Source organism: Anopheles moucheti, chromosome X (genome assembly GCF_943734755.1).
Source record: "Anopheles moucheti chromosome X, idAnoMoucSN_F20_07, whole genome shotgun sequence".
NCBI classification, from domain to species: Eukaryota; Metazoa; Arthropoda; class Insecta; order Diptera; family Culicidae; genus Anopheles; species Anopheles moucheti.
The window spans coordinates 2601670-2623189 of NC_069142.1; the positions used below are offsets into that span (position 1 = coordinate 2601670).

Sequence of the window (21520 nt, forward strand, 5' to 3'; positions counted from 1 at the left end):
CACTTAGGCACCGACTTGCAGACGTACTGATCGTGTTCTCGCCGCTAGAATACCGTGGTCACCTCGTTCTCTGCAATAGAACCGCCCGGTGTGAACGTTACTGGATGAAGGTTAGTTTGCGACTGGCACCTCGCACATGGACACCATGTGACTACATAGTACTAGTTCGTATGCCTTTTTTTTCGCACTGCACTCGCACGGTGTATTACCTTGCTGCTCCCCCGATTAAAGCACCACCTGCCGCCCTCTTAGTCACTCTCTCGCTCTCTTTTACATTCCGTTTCCCTTTCTTTTTGACTCTTGGCCTAAAGCTGTGATGAAGGCTGGCCGCATGTGAGCAAACGGAGGGTTACGGCAAGTGGCTGCGTGAAAGAGTGAATCAAACTCATTAAAAAGTATCATAAATCACAACCGGTGCGAAACGATGCGTCAAGAAGCCTGTTTAAATAAAACAGATCAATAGAGCCTGGAAGCGAATCAGTCGTTTGTCCACAAACTCCGAGCTAAAAAGTTTGCTCTGTTCATTATTCCCTCGGTACTATTTGAGAAGACTCCCTAATTAAACTACAATAGCTTCTAAAAGTACAACAGTTAACAGGCAGGTTGATTTTGGGAAAGATTTCACACCCTGTTTGGCTTTCTAGTTTATGTGTCTGGGCAATTATGTGCAGAGTTAATTAATATCTTTACTAAATATATGCAAAGGTTAGAACGCTAGGTGTGTCCCGCTAAGGGCTTCAATTTTTGGGGGCAATTAGTATGGGCAAATGTTTGCCCGGAGCAAGTGCGTCAAGACACTATTTGTTGCTTCAATTTTTCTTTCCACAAACAAAACCCACCATCCACCACCATTTGGTTGCCTTGGATTGCTTAGTTTGACGGCGGACAAAGGCGGTGATCAGGTCTGCAATCTATGCTTAAAACTCTGCTCACGTATCTGCGGCATGGATGTGCCAGCGTCCACTAGCACAGTGTGTGTGCGTATTGGCTAAACCCTTTGGAGTTGACTTGGACGTGCAACGAACGTGGAAACGGAACTTCGTACTTCCATAAATTTGTATGATAAACAAATCGTCGCTTCTACCCTATCCCTAAATACTTTGAAGAGTTTCTTTGACAGTTTTTTTTCTCTTCTCCTCACTTCTGTTTTGTCATGTGATTAACGTCACTGGGCATGCCGTTGGTTTGGATGATAGATTCTGGACATTCGTATTCTCTGAGCATACCCGCAAAAGAAGGGGAAATACTGTTCTCGGCTCCAAGTTCAGAACCGAATACCCAAATACGAACGAGCTAGAGCACATGAATCGCATGACGGTTGAAAGATCGGGAAAGATCGCACTGAGGTTCAACACAATATAAAGAGTGTGAATGTAAGATATGTACTACGCATTAAACAGACAATATGAACGCTTTACTTCGACAAATGCTAATCCTAATCCTTCATCATGTTCCCAAATTAGTTTCCCAGAAAAGTTCCTGCTGCGGCTAACAAACAGCAACATCAGAAATGTTCCTTCCCAGGAAAATTTGGTAGGGATCGAGGTGTTGGGTACGAATTTCCTGTCGAGAGTTGTCGCCTTGCCCAGGAAGTATCTCGAGAAAAAGAGTCTTTCTACGATGTACTAAAGAAGACCGAATCTCCCAATGTTCCTCACAGGTGAATTTCGTTGAGAAACTTTTAAGATGCAAGGACCTGCACTTGGAAGAAATAAAAGACGTAGAAAGAACATCTTGTTTGAATAGTTTTATAGTCAAAACGCAGTCTCTCGCTATTTTATAAAACTGCGTAAATGATTTCTGAAATAGTAATACAACAAGTAAAAGAAACTGTAGCTTGTTTAAAACACCAACAACTCCCTTGGAGTCTTATCTGCCCACGTTTAGTCGTTCCTGTCCAGAGTTCGTTGTTCAGATACTTCCTGGGTGCAATAACACCCAGGAGTCTCACCTGCAGAAGGGCTAACGTAAGCAGCAGTTCGGTGTTACATCGCAACGAAAAAATCGTGTCTAGCACGATAAGTCATATGCACACTGGAAGCGGCAGGTCTATGCGTCCCCATATATTGGATGCCTTTATTGTTGATTTTCTCTTCCCCAACCATCGGTTTCTCCCTTTTTGGTTTTTGCTTCCTCTGTGGCTCCTGAAGGTATGTATTGCTCTTGTGGTCGCTAACGCGTACAGGGTTGCTATCACACTGGCGGATCTACTACGCTACTACGCCTACGGGGCACACACCTTTATCCGGGTGAACTGTTACAGGATATTCATATTGAGGGCGGGTTTACGAATACCAGGCGCCGCACATGATATAGTGTTTAAAGCTATAAGATTCAACATAAACGCAACTGATGTGTCTCTGGGTCCTTGTGTTTACATTATGCGATATTATGCGTCGTTTAAATAGAAGAACGTTCTACGAGGGTTTGTTTCGTTTTTATATGCTTTGTTTTCAACCTGAGGCGAAATTAGGGTATACGAATTTATCGTACCAGCTGCTGTCTGCTGTGCTATATACAGGGCGCACGGTATGTGTGTATAATGTATAGTACATTCTATGTTACTATCACCCCTAATGCTAACGTACCCGGTTCGGGTGCCCAACCAAATCTTTCTGCTTAACATTTGTGCACAAATAAAGCGCTTCATAAATGGAACGAAATGTAGCCGACAACATTAACACTTAAACATATGCGACATATTCAGCGCGTACAGGCGAAACTGCTGAACTAATTCACCTAGAAGCGAGACCCGCTCGTTATCCTACCTGAAGATGTGTATTAATTAAAGCTTATTTTAACAGCGCGCACGACACCCTTCCAGTTTAACTATATAGATCTATTTTTTTTTTGTTTTGCTCTTTCTCTTCATTTAAGATTTTCCTTGCAACAAAACAGAAAACAAAGTGTATATTTAGTTTTTCTTGCTTGACTCTGCTTAATCGTTGTATTGTGGTGCGTTGCATTAGAAAACACACTTTTTTTTTATTGTGAGTCACTCAGGTCAGATGGTCCATCGAAGCATCCGCAATTCGCTAAACTACTGCTTTAATGTTCGAACGGTGCATTACCACCTGCGTCCGTCGATTGCTTCTGCAGCGAACGGAAGGGAAACGGTTTGGTGGCAGCCTGTCGGGCGGAGGCGGAAGGTTCGATTGCGGAGTACTGCCGCTGCAGTGGCTGCTGGTGACCGGACGCGCTGCTGACCGAATCGGAACGCTGGGAAAGGCTGGTGCGCGGTGGAATTGCTGGCGGTGGACCCCGGTTTGGCACCAGTACCGGTGCCTTGGTCAGCGGTGGACTGCTGGAAACGGAGCTGGATGTGGTGACCTTTGGGCGTGCCGGAATCGATGGCGGCTTCACCGTCCCAGGGACCGATGGTGCCTTGTCCACGCCTGCCACGTCCTGTTGGGATGTGTTGGAGTGTTTGCGCTGGTTCTGCGGTTGGTTCGGTTGCGTTTGGAACGTTGGCGGTGGGTGCGATGGAGGCTGCTGTGTTTGTTGCTGTACGGGCTGCTGGATGGTCGGTGCCGTCTGTTTCGGGCTGATCGGTTTGCCGACCACGGTTTTCAGCTTCGGCGAGCTTTGTTGCGGAAGATGTATTTGCTGAATTTTTTGCGATTGATGCTGCTGCGGCAGCTGCTGCTGGGGCTGAGGCTGCGGCTGAACACCTTTCCCCGATGGTGATAAACCCACGCTAACTGGTACCGCGTTTCCGGTAGTCATTCCCTTGCCGGATGCACATCCCTGCGCACCATGCTGTTGCTTTGTTTGCTCCTGACCGGCGGCGATGTATGAGAACACGCACAGCACAGCATAGCATATTTGATCCGCCTACAATGAGAGGGGTGAAGTAATTAGCTTTGTTTACCCAGGACCGTAGGTGTACTGGATCACAAAAGACGCGTGCCATAGGCTATAGGGGTAATATATTAACTCGTTGTTGCATTACGTCATATCGACCAGGCTTTCAACCCATCACAATAACGAGTTGACATCAGTCTGCCGCTTAATAATTGGACATTAGCATCAATGGTTTACTACCTAATCAGCGCGTGGAACCGGATTGTGGTGGCGCAGGTACCGTGAAGATGTGCTTCGGATCACCCTCCCACCAATAAACAGGTTCCGTAATAGTTTGCCGCACTGTCTAATATATTACTGTTTTTCTGCAGTATCTAAACCAGCTCATCCACCTTTTTTGTTACGCATCGTCGTTGCGTGTTTGTTGAGTAGACACAGTGGAGGATCAATCCCCTTGGAGGCCCAGGGCGGAATTTTTCAAGGGGGGCCCATAATTTTGCTACGGCATTATCGGTGTTAGGGAGATGTACTTCAAACATGATGTAACAACATCAGCAAAGTCTTGGAAAGAAAGCTCCCTTGCGTACATCTCAGCGTTCTGTTGCGTAGCCCTGTAAACGGGCATAGTAAGCTAGTCTCTATATATAAACGTTTTTATGCGCTAAGGAGAACGATAACGCCACTACTTGGATCGCCATTAGCTGGTACGAAATTCCATACAAAACCAGCTGTTTTCAGATTGCCGATACCAGGAGAGCATCCACGGAAGAGGTAGCACCTAGTACAGCAATTTTGGTCGAAAACCGCCGAAAGGTATGCAATGTTTAAACACTAACTTTCCCGTTGGTCGTGAAAAATTTCTTCGAAAACTACCAGTTTCCGAATTTAAAGTACCAGGAGAGCATGCACGGAAGAGGTAGCACCTGGTACTGCGCCGTAAGGTATGCAATGTTTATACACTAACTTTGCAACCAACTTGCAACGCAATGCGCCGTAAGGTATGCAATGTTTATACACTAACCTTGCAACCAACTTGCAATGCAAGTTTGGTGCAAGCAAGAAACTTGCAGCAAGATGGCGCGCAAGATGGCGCCCAACTTCGTACTTGCATGCAACAAACTTGCATGCAAGCTTGCATGCAAACTTGCATGCAAGTTCTTGCAAGCAAATTCTTGCATGCAAACTTGCATGCAAGTTTGCATGCAAGTTTGCATGCAAGTTTGCATGCAAGAACTTGCATACAAGAACTTGCATGCAAACTTGCATGCAAACTTGCATGCAAACTTGCATGCAAACTTGCATGCAAGTTTGCATGCAAGAATTTGCTTGCAAGAACTTGCATGCAAGTTTGCATGCAAGCTTGCATGCAAGTTTGTTGCATGCAAGTACGAAGTTGGGCGCCATCTTGCGCGCCATCTTGCTGCAAGTTTCTTGCATGCACCAAACTTGCATTGCAAGTTGGTTGCAAGGTTAGTGTATAAACATTGCATACCTTACGGCGCATTGCGTTGCAAGTTGGTTGCAAAGTTAGTGTATAAACATTGCATACCTTACGGCGCAGTACCAGGAGCTACCTCTTCCGTGCATGCTCTCCTGGTACTTTAAATTCGGAAACTGGTAGTTTTCGAAGAAAATTTTTCACGACCAACGGGAAAGTTAGTGTTTAAACATTGCATACCTTTCGGCGGTTTTCGACCAAAATTGCTGTTCTAGGTGCTACCTCTTCCGTGGATGCTCTCCTGGTATTATACATTCGGAAACAGGTAGTTTTCGAAGAAATTTTACTCGACCAACGGGAAAGTTAGTGTTTAAACATTGCATACCTTTCGGCGGTTTTCGACCAAAATTGCTGTACTAGGTGCTACCTCTTCCGTGCATGCTCTCCTGGTATTATACATTCGGAAACAGGTAGTTTTCGAAGAAATTTCGACGACCAACGGGAAAGTTAGTGTCCTGGTCCTGGTGCAATTTCGTTTGTACTTTAAAGTCACAAAGTCGATATTCTTCTCTGCATTTAATTTATCACATAGAAAAAAATGTTTTATATAACCAAGAAAGATATTTTTGATCAATTTTCTACCTTGTAAATAAATTTTTTTTTACTATAATTTAACTTTGTTTTAAAATTTTCAAAAATCGCACAATAGGCACAAATTTATTGGGGCCCCCAACACGGCGAGGCCCTAGGCGACCGCCTACTCCGCCTACCGTTTGATCCGCCGCTGAGTAGACAAAGCTACTACTTTACTGTCTAGTTTCTCTAGCTTCAAGTAGTGAGCAGAAGGCTACACATTAACAGCAGAAGTTACGTTTGCAATAAGGTGATGTAGTTGCTCCTCCTAATGTATAATACCCGGTACCGCATCATGCGACAACAAGCTCAGAGTATAAGCTCATACCTGTGATTAACTAAACCAAAGAATAGCAGCGATACTTACCATCGCAGATTTATATTTACGCTGAATGATAAGTCTCGTTTTGGGATCTACAATAGGACAGAAATAGTATTTGCTGTTAGTTGGACGATATACCGCAATCAAACTCAACAACTTACTGTACTCCTCCAAAATGAACACTCCTCCTTTCTGCGTGAAGCATTTCCGTATGTGGTTCAGTCGGATGAAAAACTGTTTCGGCACAACGCATTGAAAGATGCGGCCACGGGAAGGCCATTAATAACGCCAAACGGATCGAGATCAGGTTCCGTCGAATGAAGAGAACAGGAAAAGCATATTAACAACATATGTTAATCTGATATGAACAGGTGCTTCTGCGCGTATGTATCTGTGTGTGAGTGTAGGTGAAGGTTTGTGTGGTGTGTGGTGTGGTGAGTGTAATGTATTGTGCGCTACCTAACTTCAATCGGGTAGAGAGTAGTATGTTCGGTACTGTGCAGTCAGTCATAAATGTCCAATCGATTGCATTTGAATTGTTACCCGTCTAGTGATGGGCCAATTTAGAGATTAGCAAAGGTAGGTTGCAAAGATATCATTGCGCAACATTTCAAACACAACCTGGATGTCCCCATGGAACAGTGAATGGAGGTTTTCTGTATGGTGTGTATGTATGTATGCGTTGTATGTAAAGGCAAACATGTACATATGGGGAGAAAACGATATCAATTTGCAGATAAAGGAAAAAGCATTGTTATCGGCAGCGTATTTTGCATTATCCGCTAATAAAGACTATATCTTTGAAGGAACAAAACAAAGAGTCTAATGATTGGCTCTGTTGTAATACGACACGGTTTTTACTCAAAAATTAAAACAATAAAAACAAAGCATACAACTACTAAAACTGCTACCATCAGCATTCTAGTTTTCTAAAACTTGGAAGCAAAATATTGAACCACGAGCACGAGAGAGAAACAAAAAACACATGAAACCAATATCACCAAATCGAAATAAAACAAAACAAAAACCCAAAAGAAAAGAAACGCAACTGCGATCGTAACAAGATCGGAGATATCCCCCGATATGGCCTACGGAACTACCGGCAAAATGAGCATTGTAGTAAATGGGTAATGGAGCTGAGTTGTAGTGTGTATGGCTCGTAACATAACTAGCTGTATGCTACCAGTGTGCGGTAATGGAAACGAATGAAAGCTTCATACAAGACCCAGATGTACAACGGAAAAAACCAAGAAAAGAACGAACCGAAAACAAACAACAAGAAATTGGCATGGAACATAAATTGCGCATAAAACCTAAAGTACCAAAACGTAAATTCCAATTGTTTTGCGTTGTTTTTGTTTTTATTTATTTAGGAGAAGGAGGGGGCGCACATCAAAGCGCGTTTAATAGCGATGAAGGTGATAACGCTAAGTGTCTATGTATACATTTATGCATATATATATCGAATATATTTATGAGCAAAAGAAGATGCGCTTTTTTATATTAAATTTGCCTACGAACATAAAGATCAATTACACCATTCGATAAAATACATGTCCATATTGCGTAACTGGGAACATATTATCATATACAAACAAATTTACTTGTGAGATGGTCTTCGAAAACGATCGGCACTAGAAATTTAACAGCTTTTGTGTGTATGTGTGTTTGCGTGTGTTTTTTTTTTAATTTTCATTCAGCTGTTTAGCCCGAAAAATACAAAACAAAAAATATTGGCACACTCATTTTCGATTTCAACCCGTTTATTTTAAACGACTAAAGAAAACGTTTGAGAGAAACGAACAAAAGCTGGTTAAAAACGAATTAACTGCACTGTAGAGATGTTTTACAAACGAAACAAAAAATACAAATTCTATATGGATAAGATGACAGTACACTGATAATCTAAGATAATAAAACAAAAAGGTAACGTGTTTTATTAAAATTTCACAGTTTACTGCGTGAAATGGCTTTAAAAATATACAGATTTTTTGTTCCAAAACAAATAGAGAAAAAAAATCGAAACCGATAAAACACTAATTTGCAAATGTTACAATCGTAAACCAACCAATTCGCATTCGTTTTAATAGGGAGAGCAAACACTTGTAACAGGATTTATTGCATGTTTAGGAAAGTAAAATCGGGATGTGCATGCGTAAATACCAAGATACCAGAAACGCAAGATAAAAAGAACGGAAACAATTGTGTTTTTGTTTGTGTTTGTGGTATGTGTGTGTCTAATTAAACTTAAAAAAAGGCTCTATTTTAAACCAGATTTACTACCTAGGCTTACTAAGCTCGTTTCATAATGCAACTAGTAGAGAAAAGGTAAAGGAGTAGGGCGGAGAAGAAATGAGAAGCGGAGATTAAGGAGTACGATGGGGAGGGGGAGGAAGGTGACGAAGGGAAAAGCTGGCTAGAAAATATAAAAGAAAACCACCCCGGAAGAAATAAATCTTCCTTAAACATCAACAAAGTTGTAACAACGTAGCGCTGGGTGGTTGAACATTTTTGGTGTTGCCAAAACAGGCAAGATTTTTAATTTTTTTGTATTTTTTCACGGTCAATTTTCTAGAAAGATGATTTTGTTTTAAAATGTAAGTTGTAACGTAAATGTTTTAAGGTAACGGCCATAAATTTACCATAACGAACATCACAGCGTGAGCAACAGAAGCAAAGTAATACGGAAAAGCATGGCTTTCGGAAAATTCCACGTTTCGGGAAAATGGGAGTGAAAACTCGGGAAAACCAATAAAACAAAACGTATTCGCATGAAATGCACTAATTAAATCGAGTGTAGAGCTGATAGGGGGATAAGATAACAGCACAGTAAAGCTTCTCAGGTAAGCTTTATGTCGTAGTAGTAATAGTAGCGATAGTAGCGCTCTAAGTTAGGTGGAGATGAATTTTCGACAGGTGGTTTGTGTATCCAGCATCCAGCAAAATATATTGTGACTGATGTGTGTCGTGTGTTAGTTGAAAAACTAAACTAAAGAAGGAATCAAACACAAAAAACGTTTGAGCTAGTCTCATGGCGTGAAAGAGAAAAAGAGTGGTGAGGAGGGGAATGGGAGGGGGAGGGGACAGGTTGATGAAAAACGTAGAGGAATCAAACTGATCAATAATGAAGCAGTAACAGAAAATGAATATACATCGTACATATAAACAGCAACAATCAGATAATTGCCTACATCGTTCATGTTTGGGAGGGGGAGGGGGCGGGAGGGCCGTGGAGTTTAAGTTTTGGAGAGTATTTTTGATATTTTCCTTTTTTTTTGTTGCTATTGGCGTGTACATTGTGAGTGAATAGTGTAGCGAAGGGTTTGTTTTTTTTGTAGCAAATGTCTCACTTATTACATAATTAGGTTAAAATAGAAAAAAATGTAACTGTACCTCAAAATCCTTTCCAGCAAATGAGTATTAGTAAATGTTTGAAAATGATCCGGATTTTTTTGTATTGTTTTTTTTTGTTGCAACGTGTTTCATGTTTTTTTAGTTGTACGCATGACATTTCATTTTATTTGTACGATGACGATCAAAGTTTTTAGTTTTTTTTTAATGTTTCAAACATTGTTCGTTTCATTTCATTGTTATCGAAATCGTCATTAGATGATTCGACCGAGTAAAAAGGGGTAGGAATAAAAGAGAAAGGTAAGAAAATCATGATTAGTGAAGTTTGACAATAATTGCTCTAGTTTTGTTGTTTTTAATGTAGTATTTCAATTATTCGGTTTTGTTTAAACGAAGGCAAGAAGAGCAAATATGTAATCTATGATAATGAAAAACCATAAAAAAAACCTTTACTGTTTGGGGAGGGAGGAAGAAAACCAGTACAACTGTACTAATTTTTGCTACTCTGCTAGCTACTGGTCCTCTTGTATTTTATTCCTGTCTGCAGTGGTTCAAGCTAAATCGTTCGTCCAATAGGAGAGCAGGGGGACAGAAATGATATTTATGAAAAATGCAGTTTTGTTCAACCGAAGATACTCTTTGAAACAGTTGGACAGCGGTTTAAAGGCCTAACCTTTAAAGAACAGATGAAAAAAGGCAATGAAACAGAAACAAACCAGAAGACAAACGGAAAGGTAAGGCAACAAAATACAGTAGAGATTCATGTAACTCAAAAACGTATCCGCGTACACTCAAGGACCATCTCAAAAGTCTTTGTAATTTGTATTCCTCTCGTTTTTAGCGTAAACAAATTACTCTAATTTTTTTTTTTTCGTTTTGCATTTTTTTTTGTTGTTGTTGGGAACGCAGAGGGAAAACGTGTTATTATTGATAAAAAAATAAAACAAGAAGTAATAAAACAAAGTGCTAAAGGTAGAAAATAATTCGCGCGTAAGAAGAACCTTAAGAAACACTGGCAAAAATCTCTATATTCATCGTTTATCGAACTCCGGTGTCATGAAGTGTTTTATGGCGCGGGTATCTTTGTAAGAAAACATTATGACCGATATCCAAAACCAAAATGCCAAGAAAAAGGCTAATTGACAACCAAAAGAACGCACTCCAAACGTTTGTTCAAAGTATTCAGAGAGAAAAAAAAACACAACGAGAGACAACAAAAGGTAATTACAGCGACAAATGCAGACGGTGCAAAGACCGAAAACAAAGAAAAAATCTCAAAAAATATCTTTCATGCGTGTTATTATTAAACACGGTTAACAATAGTGAATGCTGGACAATGTTTTCATAGCTCTGAAACACAAGGAACTCTGAATTCTGAAATCTCTCGGAACTTTAGCATGACCTCCATGCAAGACCACACAAAATTGTCTGGACCAATTGAATGTAAATGTCTCAAAATTGTATCCTAACATACACGATACAACAAGGTTTGGCCAAACAAAAAAAAAACACCACTGTATATTATCTTGCAGATCTCGTTTGTAGCATTCCATTTTGTGAAAAACCTAAAAGAGTTAAGAACAAATTTGCAGACTGTAAACAAAAACAAAACTTGATCGCTAAAATCGCGCGCACGATAATGAAACAGAAATGAAGAACGCGTCTAACAACACATCAGCATCTCGAATGGATCTTAAACAAGAGTGGAAGACAAACGAGATCAAACGTATGAAAATAAGGTAAACGAATCACAATTATCTTGGTTGATTGTGCGTGCTTAGTAAGAGTAGCCCAAAATGCACTAGCTGTCATAAACAAATGCAAGTAAGCAGCGAGTAAGAGACTGGTGATGCGTATATATATATTTGTAATATAAATGTAAGCAAAACAATATGATCAGCTCTCTTGTTTTCTCTCTCTCTCTCCTTTTTGCCATCTCCTCTACCCTTTCTGCGCTTCACATGTATTCCTTCACTGAAGTGGACGCCACTCTTGGGGAGGGGAAAATTCGCTACTTGGGAAATACTCATTAGCACACAACTAGTGTGGAGAGTTATACAAGATAATGCGCAAATGACCACAAATGACTACCTTGATACAGAGATTGTCGTTCAAGGTGCAGTTCTGGTAGATACTAAGGATAGTACAGCACATAAAGGATCTGTATAGTTTTGCATTAACCGTCACACGGTACGTTTGGAAACACACACACAATTTGGGCGCAGCAACTGACTAAAAGCTATAGCATGACAACTGAATGTTTATTCGTCTCACACATGTGAAGATAAGATCCGGTTTGGTAGTATAGTTACATGGAGGAATTCTCATGGTAGTAAGTGAACTAGATTAATGGTAAAGAACGTAAAACATGCGTAATAAGAGTTGTAATATCATTGCTATAGATATATGGAACCAAAAAGAAAAAGGGAAAACCAAAAGAAAGTCGGACAAACATAGAATATATAACGTTAACATCTACACGCAAGTTTTGTGCTGATTATATCGTAAAAGTTATGGGGAATAGATAAATGTTCAACTTGTTTGTCAAGAAAATTATACGCAATAAGGTACACACGAGCATGGGTGTATGTGGTTTGGAGTAGTTCGTAAAACGTATGTACTTCATTCGCTTCGCACCGTGGCGTTAAGAGTGTGCACAAGACGTTTTGATTCGCCTAGCCAGAGACGGTCCTTTGATTCGTGAGAGATTAGAGCAACTTAAATCGCTTCAGATCCGTACCTCGGCGAAGAAACGTAAACTGATAACCGAAATCCAAAACCCAAAACCGTGTCAGTACGCAAGCAAACTCAATCGAAACTCAATCAGTAAACGAAACCGTTAAACCAAAGAACCAATGAGACAGCGAAAAACTGAACTTAAACGAAACGAAATTGTGAAGAATTTTTGCATATTTTGGGAACCTGAATTTACTGCACGCTTTTGCATTTTCCTATCTCCAGGCCAAGTGAGCAGCGTATATAGGGTTCCCCTATGAGGTTCAATTCCATCTTCTGAATTCCAGCTTCTGAATTATCTCATCGAAATGAGATGAATAGCCCTAAACCTATTTGCCTTACTTGATCAAGATCTGACTCGCAAGGCCTCGGGATGTCAACATTCACCAAGATCCTGGATGATCCCACTAAAACTATTCTAGAGCAAAGAGCTGTTTGTTCCAATATCGGTGATACAGTACAGATGTTGCAAAACGTGTATCGCAATGTATTGCTTCGGCAAGGTTCGCGAGATGATTCGGGTGTGTTATAATGGACGTTACTAATCATACTGTTTTGTATAACAAGCGACACTAGCTGTCGGCTATCGGTTGGGGGTTTCCTCAGCGATAAACACAACACTCGACATTCGCAAAACGACGGATCTGATGATCCGTAACATTTTGCATGGTACGAGCACGGGGTATGATGCATGTAAGAGGTATACATTTATAAGAAAGAGAATGGATGAACGGAAACGAGATCAAACGAAACGGTACAAGCTAAGAAAGAACATACAATTTGGGTGTGGCTAACAGATTAAGCTAAGCGAGCAACATTGGGCTTACCTTGCTATTGGCAAACAACAGTCCGACGCCCTCAAGGCACACCTGCAGCAAGCCTCCCTCGCCAGTCGTCATGTCCTGTACCGGGAACTCACCTCCCAACTCTGGCGCCTGGCCAGCACAACCGCTGCGTTCCATCGACTCCTTGATACAATTGTACAGCTCCTTGCACTGTACGCCCAGCAAAAACGCCATGTGAAATAATTCGACGTTAATCGAGGAACGGTCCGGTACGTCGCCAGGGCGCTAAACTTACCTTCCGGGTGTAGTACTTGTGGAGCTGGGTTTGGCCACCGTTACGCTGCCACAGGCAGAGTACCTTCGTCTTCGGCGAATACGTCATGTTAACGAGCCGTTCGAACCACCATCGTTCGGTGATGCTGCCATTCACCGAACGCAGCACCAGTCCATCATCACGCACTTCAATAAACCGGAGCGAACCGCTTGCATCGATTCCCTGATGTACGGTGAAACTTTGTCGATGCAGTAACCGGGAACCAAGCGGCTTTAGGTCGATGTCGTTACCATGCTGGTAATGGAACAAAGCAATGAAAGAACGCCACACACTGTTTGAATGTACAAAACCACCTACCAGATTATTGATCTGATCGAGCAGCAGGTTCACTTCCTGCGAGTAGATAAAGCCTATATGACTTTTGCCGAGCAATCGACGCACTTTCTTCTTTATTTCCAGCTTGTGCACGTTCAGCATGACCAGAATTGCGGTGAGATTGTAAAGCATTGTTGATAGCAGCCGATCCTCATCGTGCTCCAAACGCTTGCGCTCGGACTCCGACAGTGCCTTGTAACGCTCCATCATCTCTCCAGGGCCTTGGTCCATCCCGATCATGTCGCGCTCCTGACTCACCGCATCCAGGAACGCATCCTCCCAGAACTGCATCTGGTCCCAAATGCTGGACCGATCCTTGCCCAACAAACCCTCGAATAGATACACCCGGGGAGCATCCGGCGAAGGCGACCCAGACGAGGGAATCAAACTACCACCGGTGTAGCGGAACCCAGCACTTAGTGACGACTTGCCAGAGAATATACCGCCGGCCATCTTTTTCGCATCTTTCAGTGTGGAACTTTTCGGAAACTGTAAATAAAATAAACGAGACGCCGTTGAATAAAGTAGTCTACAAATTAGGTGAAAATTACCCAAGTGTCTCATTCCCTACATTTCCTGATAATTTATGAAAGTATTAATTCACCAAATAAGTTAACTTTTCATTTAGTAGACATGCAATTCCACAAGACACGCACACACGCACACCGCTCACGAAGATAACAAACACAAACACGCAAATGAATTAGTTGTATCGGAAGGTTAGCAAATAAAAACTGTGAAGAATTGCCCGTCTCGTCACGAACACGTCCATTCGATACTTACCTTCTCGTACTCGGTATCCGACACAGTCGACCGGCAAGAAATGGAGGTGGCCAAAAAGTCACCGGATTGCTGTTGCGGCAAAACGTCACTAGCGACAGATAATGTCCCAGATGAATCTTGCATCGCAATGCTACCCTGTGGTGTAGAGGTGAGGAGACATAGATTTCAAGCGTACACATATAGATGTAGAGAACTAAATATACCGCTTAAGGTTAGACCAATGATTTAATGAGCAAACAAAGGACCAATCTGACCATAGTAGTATTGGGTTTTCTTCTGGTCTAAAACAAACGAAATACTTTACATAGAGCGAAATGAAACATAAAATTAACTATCCAAAACACACACAAACGTACTTTCAGGGCATTCGTTTCAGATCAGTTTATACAATTATACAACAAAAAAAAACCACAACAGTTAATGCTTTTTGAAACCAAAATCTACTACGCTTTGCGCACTGAGGCAATTTCGGCTTAACACTGCAGTAGAGAGCTGCACCTCTCCTACTGTTGAGTAGAGGTGCGCTATCTCAGCAAAAACCTTCAGAACACTTTAAATAGCACGATATCAGATTTTCTGGAGGCTAGATCAGATCCTACAACAATACTCAAAGATTACAGAAAAATTACAATAGGAATCTTGTTCTGAATATCTTTTATACAGCAATAGCATACTATTTGTACAGCATCGCGTTGTATCAGTTGAATCGAATGCTATGTCAGATGCGTGTACCATTACCATCGCCATTTTACAACTAAAACCAAAAGTGTTGAGTTCATAACAGATAGATAAAACGAACGTAGTGAGCATGGAACGAAAATATAATGAATAAATAGCCTTGCAATTCTACCCACCTCGGAGTCAAACGACGTCAACTTGTTAAACAACACGTTGCGTTTAAGCGACAGCATGTCCTTGAACATCTCTGACGTGGATTGATTATCCTGCTCGTTCTCCGACGGGTGTCTTGATAAGGCGACGTGATCCGTGTTTGCATTGGAGCTTTTGCGCGAGCTTCCCAACATCCAGTCGGACAACTCCGAAGGGCTTTGCGGTGACCGGAGGTTCTCCCGGCTGCCCATTGGACTGACACTCTGGGGCAGGAAAATAAAGCGTTAGTGAAATAGTCGTGTTCAGGAATAGCGCAACGGCTACCATATCACAAGCGTACCTGGCTAGATAGTAAGCTGGCGGACATATCAGAACCTGCACCTTCGGTTAAATCCTTGCTCCAGTAATGCGTGTGTGCGATTTCCATCATCTGAAATACGGATGCCATCCCGCCGAGACCAAAGTTGCCGATCGTGTGTTCCAAACCATGCGTGATGGCCACTAAGCACTTGAGCGTTCCTTTGTACACCGCTTTCGAGACACACTGATGAGATCAGGTGGATATCATTAAATTAAACACGTTAAAGTAGCTCAGGCAGGATTGCGGGGAAACCCATACTTACGACATCGTCTATATGATCATCAGGTCCTATTTTTCGCTCGAGCGTCCGGTTGAGCTTCCCCAACACAAGCATACGATACGATTCATCCTCCATCAGCTTCTTGAGGCGATTCAGCTTCAACCATCCAACACCCTCACCGGCCAGTACCTGATTTACAAGATCTTTTAGGAAGGTTTGATTTTCCGAGTTACTCGTCGACCGTTCGGCGTTCTGTATCCGCTGGATCTCCTCCTTGGTTTGCTTCGGGCCAGAATGTTTGATAAGCGGGTTCCGCTCTACTAAACCCTTCCGCCCGGGGAATGGATCGAACGATAGCTTCTCCTTCATTTTGATCTGCTGTTGCTGTAGCATTGTGGTTGCACGCTGCATATCGCCACCCTGCTGTTGATGGTGCTGCTGTTGCTGATGCTGCTGTTGCTGGTGGTGTTGGTGCTGTTGTTGGTTTTTCTGCTTGCTGCCGAACAGGTCAGAGAACATTGAGGATGTAGACTGGGCGATGCCGTTAAAATCGCTGGTAATCGAGGAAAACAGTGACTGGTTGGTGGTGGCCACCGTGTTCGAAGTCGGAGAATTTAACGACTGCGGACCAGAGTAGGGTCCAGTACCCTGCTGAAGTAAACCTTTCTTCGCTGCCACTTCCTTAGCCGATTTGGTGAGATCACCAATCGTGGATTTACCAACATACGTTAGATCTTCGATTGTATTCTTGCTGACGCCAGCCGCCTGCTTGGATGCTTCGAGAGCCTGTTTCGAAGCCTCTTCGGCGGCCTTCTTTGCCTGTAACGTAAGCTGAAAGCAAATGCGATTCACATTAAATAAACTATTCACGTTAAAACAGGCAACACACAAGCTCAACAAAAGATCAAGCACACTAACTGTCAATTGGTAACACCTCAACGAAGGCGTTCGAATGGTTTTTTGTTGTTGTATTATTCGTTAAAGAACGGCTTGTTTATTGCTAGCAACTTAATCATAATAGAGAATAAAACAAACAAACCAAACACACCTGCTCAAGGGGAGCTAGAATCTTGAGATCTTCTTCTATTTCCTTCGCCTGCACTTTGAACTTAACACATTCCATAAATGTAGAATTTTGAAGGTAAATGACAATAAAGGGTGACAGCGTGCAACACAACGAAGGGTAAAGAAAGACAGAAAGAAGGAGAGTTAGAGAAAGGAAATTGACGTTAAATCATATACAATCAAAGTATTCCTAAAACGGAGACGATTAGATATACAACAAGTGTACAGCTAAGTATGATGTCTACCCGCCTACCTTATCCATCTGAGCCAGCAGCCCGTCCTGACTGCTTTGTCGAGTCGTTTCTCTAACAAGCTCCTTCGCCTGTGTCGTCAGCACCTCGAACAGTGAGCCCTGCGAGCTCTGGCGTTGCGATCCAGCCGACCCAAGTGATGGTGGATGGCTGCCAGATCCAGTCGACCCAGAGCTGGAGGTGCGTGCTAGCAAATTTGCTCCGCTCTGCTGTCGTCCAAAGTTGGGCGATATAGGCGGCGGTATCTTACAGAGTTTCCCGCTACGTTTAGCACCAGCGACGGCCTCGTGCGATCCACCACTATCCTTCGACACAATCGTTTTCGGTGTGGTGGTAGAGTTGGAATCAGATTCATTCTCAAAACTACCATGCTCACGCTCCGGCTTCACCACCAGATGCACCTCGTTGCGTGTCTTTGGGTTGAATTCAAACTCAGAATCCCGGTTGAAGCTGGGCGAGCTAAGGTCCGACTGGCTGGAAGATGTCGATTCGGCAGAGTCTGGTTGCTCTGCACCGCTCGGTTCTCTCGGTTGAGGCTGCATTCCTTCCGGAAAACGCAACGAGCTGGGCGGTCGATACACGAGATGTGGGTCTAGGTTCGACGACAGGTTCTTTGGTGCGACATGATGATGGTGGTGGTGTTGATTGGCATACACCTCGTGGAGACTTGGCGACAGATCCGATGATACGATTTCGGACACAAAGTCGCTCAGCGACGAGTACGATGAGCTAGTGCTGTCTGCACCGTCCGAGTCGGAACCACTCTCATCCGTCGGTTGACTCTCGAGACGCAACATGCGCTTGAGCGCCACACTGAGCGAACTACCCTCGTCCCACACCTGAAAGCGTATAGGGTTGAGGGCATGCGCATACCATTTCGGCTTATCGCCGACTTGCGCCGGATCTAGCACACCAGTTTGCACGCGAAGAAACGCTACATTGGAGGGCGTCAGTGACCACTCCGCCAGCCATTCGACGGCTTGCGTTCGTGCGAAACGATTCAGAAACGCGGACGTACGGGGCCGAGAACGCAGGAAACTGTTAATCTGAAATGCGACCACCGGTCGCGGATACAGTCGCAGGATCCGCGTGTGCTCGGTGAAGTTGGCAAGCGTATTTTGCGAGTTGAAGAAGCGCACCATCGCAACGCGTGTTGCAACATCGACCGAATCGACGTCGGCACCAAATATCAGTGGATTGCCAGTAGACGGCTGCCCGACGGGACTCGGCTGTTGGGAAGCAACGGTTGAACCGGCTGCACCTGTCAAGGGTGGGCAACCAGCAGATGATATACCACCATGGTTGGATCCATGTGATCCAGACGATTGAGGTGCCTGCAGTGCTAGGCCAGTAGTTGCATTCGAACTACTGAAGCTATCGCGCCCGTTATCAGCTTGCTGGCGATTAGGCATTAATGATGCTTGGTTCCCGGATGACATAGAGTTGAGGGCCTTATTTCACATGAAATGAAATAACAATCATCAGACATCGGAACAGCAGGTAAAATGTCAACATAGTTGGATCACCAAAGTGAAAACGTTTTGTTGAAAAGATCGATTACGACATACCTGTTTGAGGTGATTCTTCAGTATACCGCCTTCCGGTTCCGGTAGCATTGGTATTGTTTCCATATCACCAGAAGCTGGCGTTAACTTGTTCGAATCTAGATCAACGAGCCAAATATCGTCCGGTAAGCTAAGGGGTAGCAGAATAGAAGAAATTGTAGCTAGTTCATAAAACTGCACCTGCATCATTTGTGAGCCTGTTCTTACCGAAAATTTTTCTTGTACATCAAAAATGTCGCCGGTAGCCCGATAATGTAAGGCGTCGGGGCAAGCAACAACTGCTCAGCGCTCCCCATACACGTAGGTAAAAGCGGAATGACCGGGAACATGTACTCCAACGGGTAGATCAGATGCACGAACGCCATTACGGACATTGAGAGTGCGTTGTAGTTGCGTGACTGTATGATGACCTTGTGCTCCAGCAGTATTAGCGTCAGCACCCGTAGACAAGTGTCGACACCCAACAGCTCTAGTGGTAGATGAAGCGGAAAATCGACCAGCGTGAAGCGTGTGTGGTCCGGAAGTGCAAACACTAGAGGTTGATAGAGTGCCGCCGACAAGACGTCTACTTCCACGCGCGTTGAACCCGGTACGGGAACTGGCGCTGACAGGAGCCGTAGGATCCAGGTCTCGATCTCCTGCACATCGTGCAGTATGACAGAGCTGGTTGACTCGGACGCTTGATTTGTCAGCACGTTCCAGACACTGTCGCGTACCGATGGTCGAGCGGCCCCAACCCGCTTCGGGCTGCACGAATCATTACACGCATCGATGAGCCGTTTCAGGATGAACAAACATTCGCGAAATATCGTTAAAAATGGATGATGCGACAGTATGCACAGCGATGTCAGCGAGTGGTTACGGATTTTCGATCGCTTTCGGGAGGCGCGTGGTGAGGGTGAATGGCTACCACCGGATTCTGAGTCTCCGGATGGTCCGACCACTCCCAACAGTGACTGATGGGTAGTGCCATAGTTGGTGCTAGCATTCGGTGGATCCGAGTCACGCCTGCTCGGACAATCCCGGTCGGAGGAGTCACTCGGCGCTATATTGCTGCTCCGATAGTCGCTGTGGGTGTATCAATTAAAACCAATTAACCAATAAATAAGCTACCGTCAACGGCGAAGTAGCTCCTTACCTAGAAAAGGCAGAGTCGGAACTCTTCTCCATGCTCTTGCGCCAGGACTCACGACGCAGGGAAGAATTGGGGGGCTGTTTACTATTCGCTGTACCCGACCCGACACTTACACGGGGTAGTGACTTTTCAATTGGACGATAAAAATTCACACAGATACCGTACCGCGTCTTGCCCGAATCTTTATCGGTGAGAGTGAACACAAAGGATGTCGTATCCCTTATGGCGGATCCCGTCCGCCGGGAACCAACACTAACGCATCCTTCCGGCTGACAAAAGTACACCATGTCCAGTGGCAGAGGGAAGTCATCATGGTCCATTGGAGGGTAGCGTCGCAACAGCTCTGGCAGCTATTACAAATAGCAACAAGCACAATGCGTGTGCCGTTTAGCTGACGGAGACAAAGCTTGCGCGGCATATTACTAACCTGCACTGACGATTGACTGGCAGAACCAGAAGCCGCCCCGACGTTTCCAGTCCCGGAGCGCGTTACATGCGTCGTACGAGCTCCAACAATTGCCAGATAGTCGATCAATCGTGGACATAGCGAGTCACGTTGCTGCTGTTCGGCCATGGTGAACGTGAGATCACGGGCTCCTGCTGACGTCAAATGCGCGGAGAGTGAAGCGAATCTCCCCCACAGGAGCTGCTAATGCACGGCAAGATAAGCGCCTCCTGCTAGATTCGCCGTGCCGTGCGTCGGTTGTGCTGGAAGGTCGCTAAATTTATGTGAAGACGCATCTATGCCGTGAGCCCTGCAGTCGACGATATGTTTTTTGTCCAGAAAAAAGACATAAAAAATTACGGTATATACCAAATGTGACGTGACGACCTACGTGGCCATTCGTTAGTTAGCATTTATCATCCCACCATAAGTCTATTCTTTGTATTTAATTGTTTTTATTTATCCCTAACTATAAATACACTTCCTGTCAGCTTCCTTTAGGCAATACTACCTAAGAATATCTTGTTATTTCTGATGTTATTTCTCCTAATTGAATAGCATTTGCTCCTTTATAGAGGCCCTTTCGTGTTACTGTTGGAATTTATTGTCGTCACAAACATATGAGGCTGGCAAATTGTTTGCATCTCTTATGCTATCATGCGTGTTCGTCTAGAATTTATCTCGAAGCTTTAGCAGAGACAACTTGCTCTTCCCTTTTCTCTATTACTCCAAAAGAACACGACCTCAAGGTGAAGTTCGACAGCATTCACAACCACTGTTGGGTAATAATATGCCACGTAGTATGTGCCCTACTCGGCTGATGTGAAGGACAAACTTTCGGTAATTGTTAGATTATGATAGTAATTCTGTGTCTCATTCAACACTTTGGAGTCTCACGTCTCATATTTGGAGGAAACGAAAATTCTCGTATAATAGGATAATCGAATATTTGACATCTTCTTAGAAATGATAAATCCTGCATCAAGCAATAACGATTCCTTTTGTAAAGACCTCAATCGGATTGTTGAACAATTTAAACTTTTTTTTTCAATAGCTCACAAACATGCCCTGAGGCCTGGCCGCCCTTTGGGGCCATAAAAAAGCATAACCCTCATTTGATGCTCAGATGCTCTTCTCTCAAATCGT

General features: G+C 43.6%; 1 protein-coding gene across 3 annotated transcripts; it reads right to left on the bottom strand.

The window, feature by feature from the left end:
• Window positions 1–1901: 1901 nt before the first annotated feature.
• LOC128306369 (MAP kinase-activating death domain protein) lies at window positions 1902–20503 on the bottom strand. 3 transcript variants are annotated; one of them, XM_053043859.1, is made up of 17 exons: window positions 20357–20503; window positions 19933–20279; window positions 19002–19862; window positions 18798–18924; window positions 17232–18680; window positions 16962–17021; window positions 15956–16744; window positions 15673–15876; window positions 15356–15595; window positions 14502–14636; window positions 13701–14207; window positions 13365–13637; window positions 13112–13279; window positions 9591–9599; window positions 6359–6431; window positions 6243–6289; window positions 1902–3834 (listed from the first exon to the last, which is right to left on the bottom strand). In XM_053043859.1, exons 1-17 carry the CDS (start codon window positions 20501–20503, stop codon window positions 3049–3051), a joined length of 6222 nt encoding a protein of 2073 aa, XP_052899819.1. In that variant the 3' UTR covers window positions 1902–3048. The 3 variants fall into 3 exon arrangements, with proteins under 3 accessions (XP_052899819.1, XP_052899821.1, XP_052899820.1); XM_053043861.1 differs by lacking the exons at window positions 14502–14636; window positions 16962–17021; XM_053043860.1 differs by lacking the exons at window positions 9591–9599; window positions 14502–14636; window positions 16962–17021.
• Between the last annotated feature and the right edge of the window lie 1017 nt (window positions 20504–21520).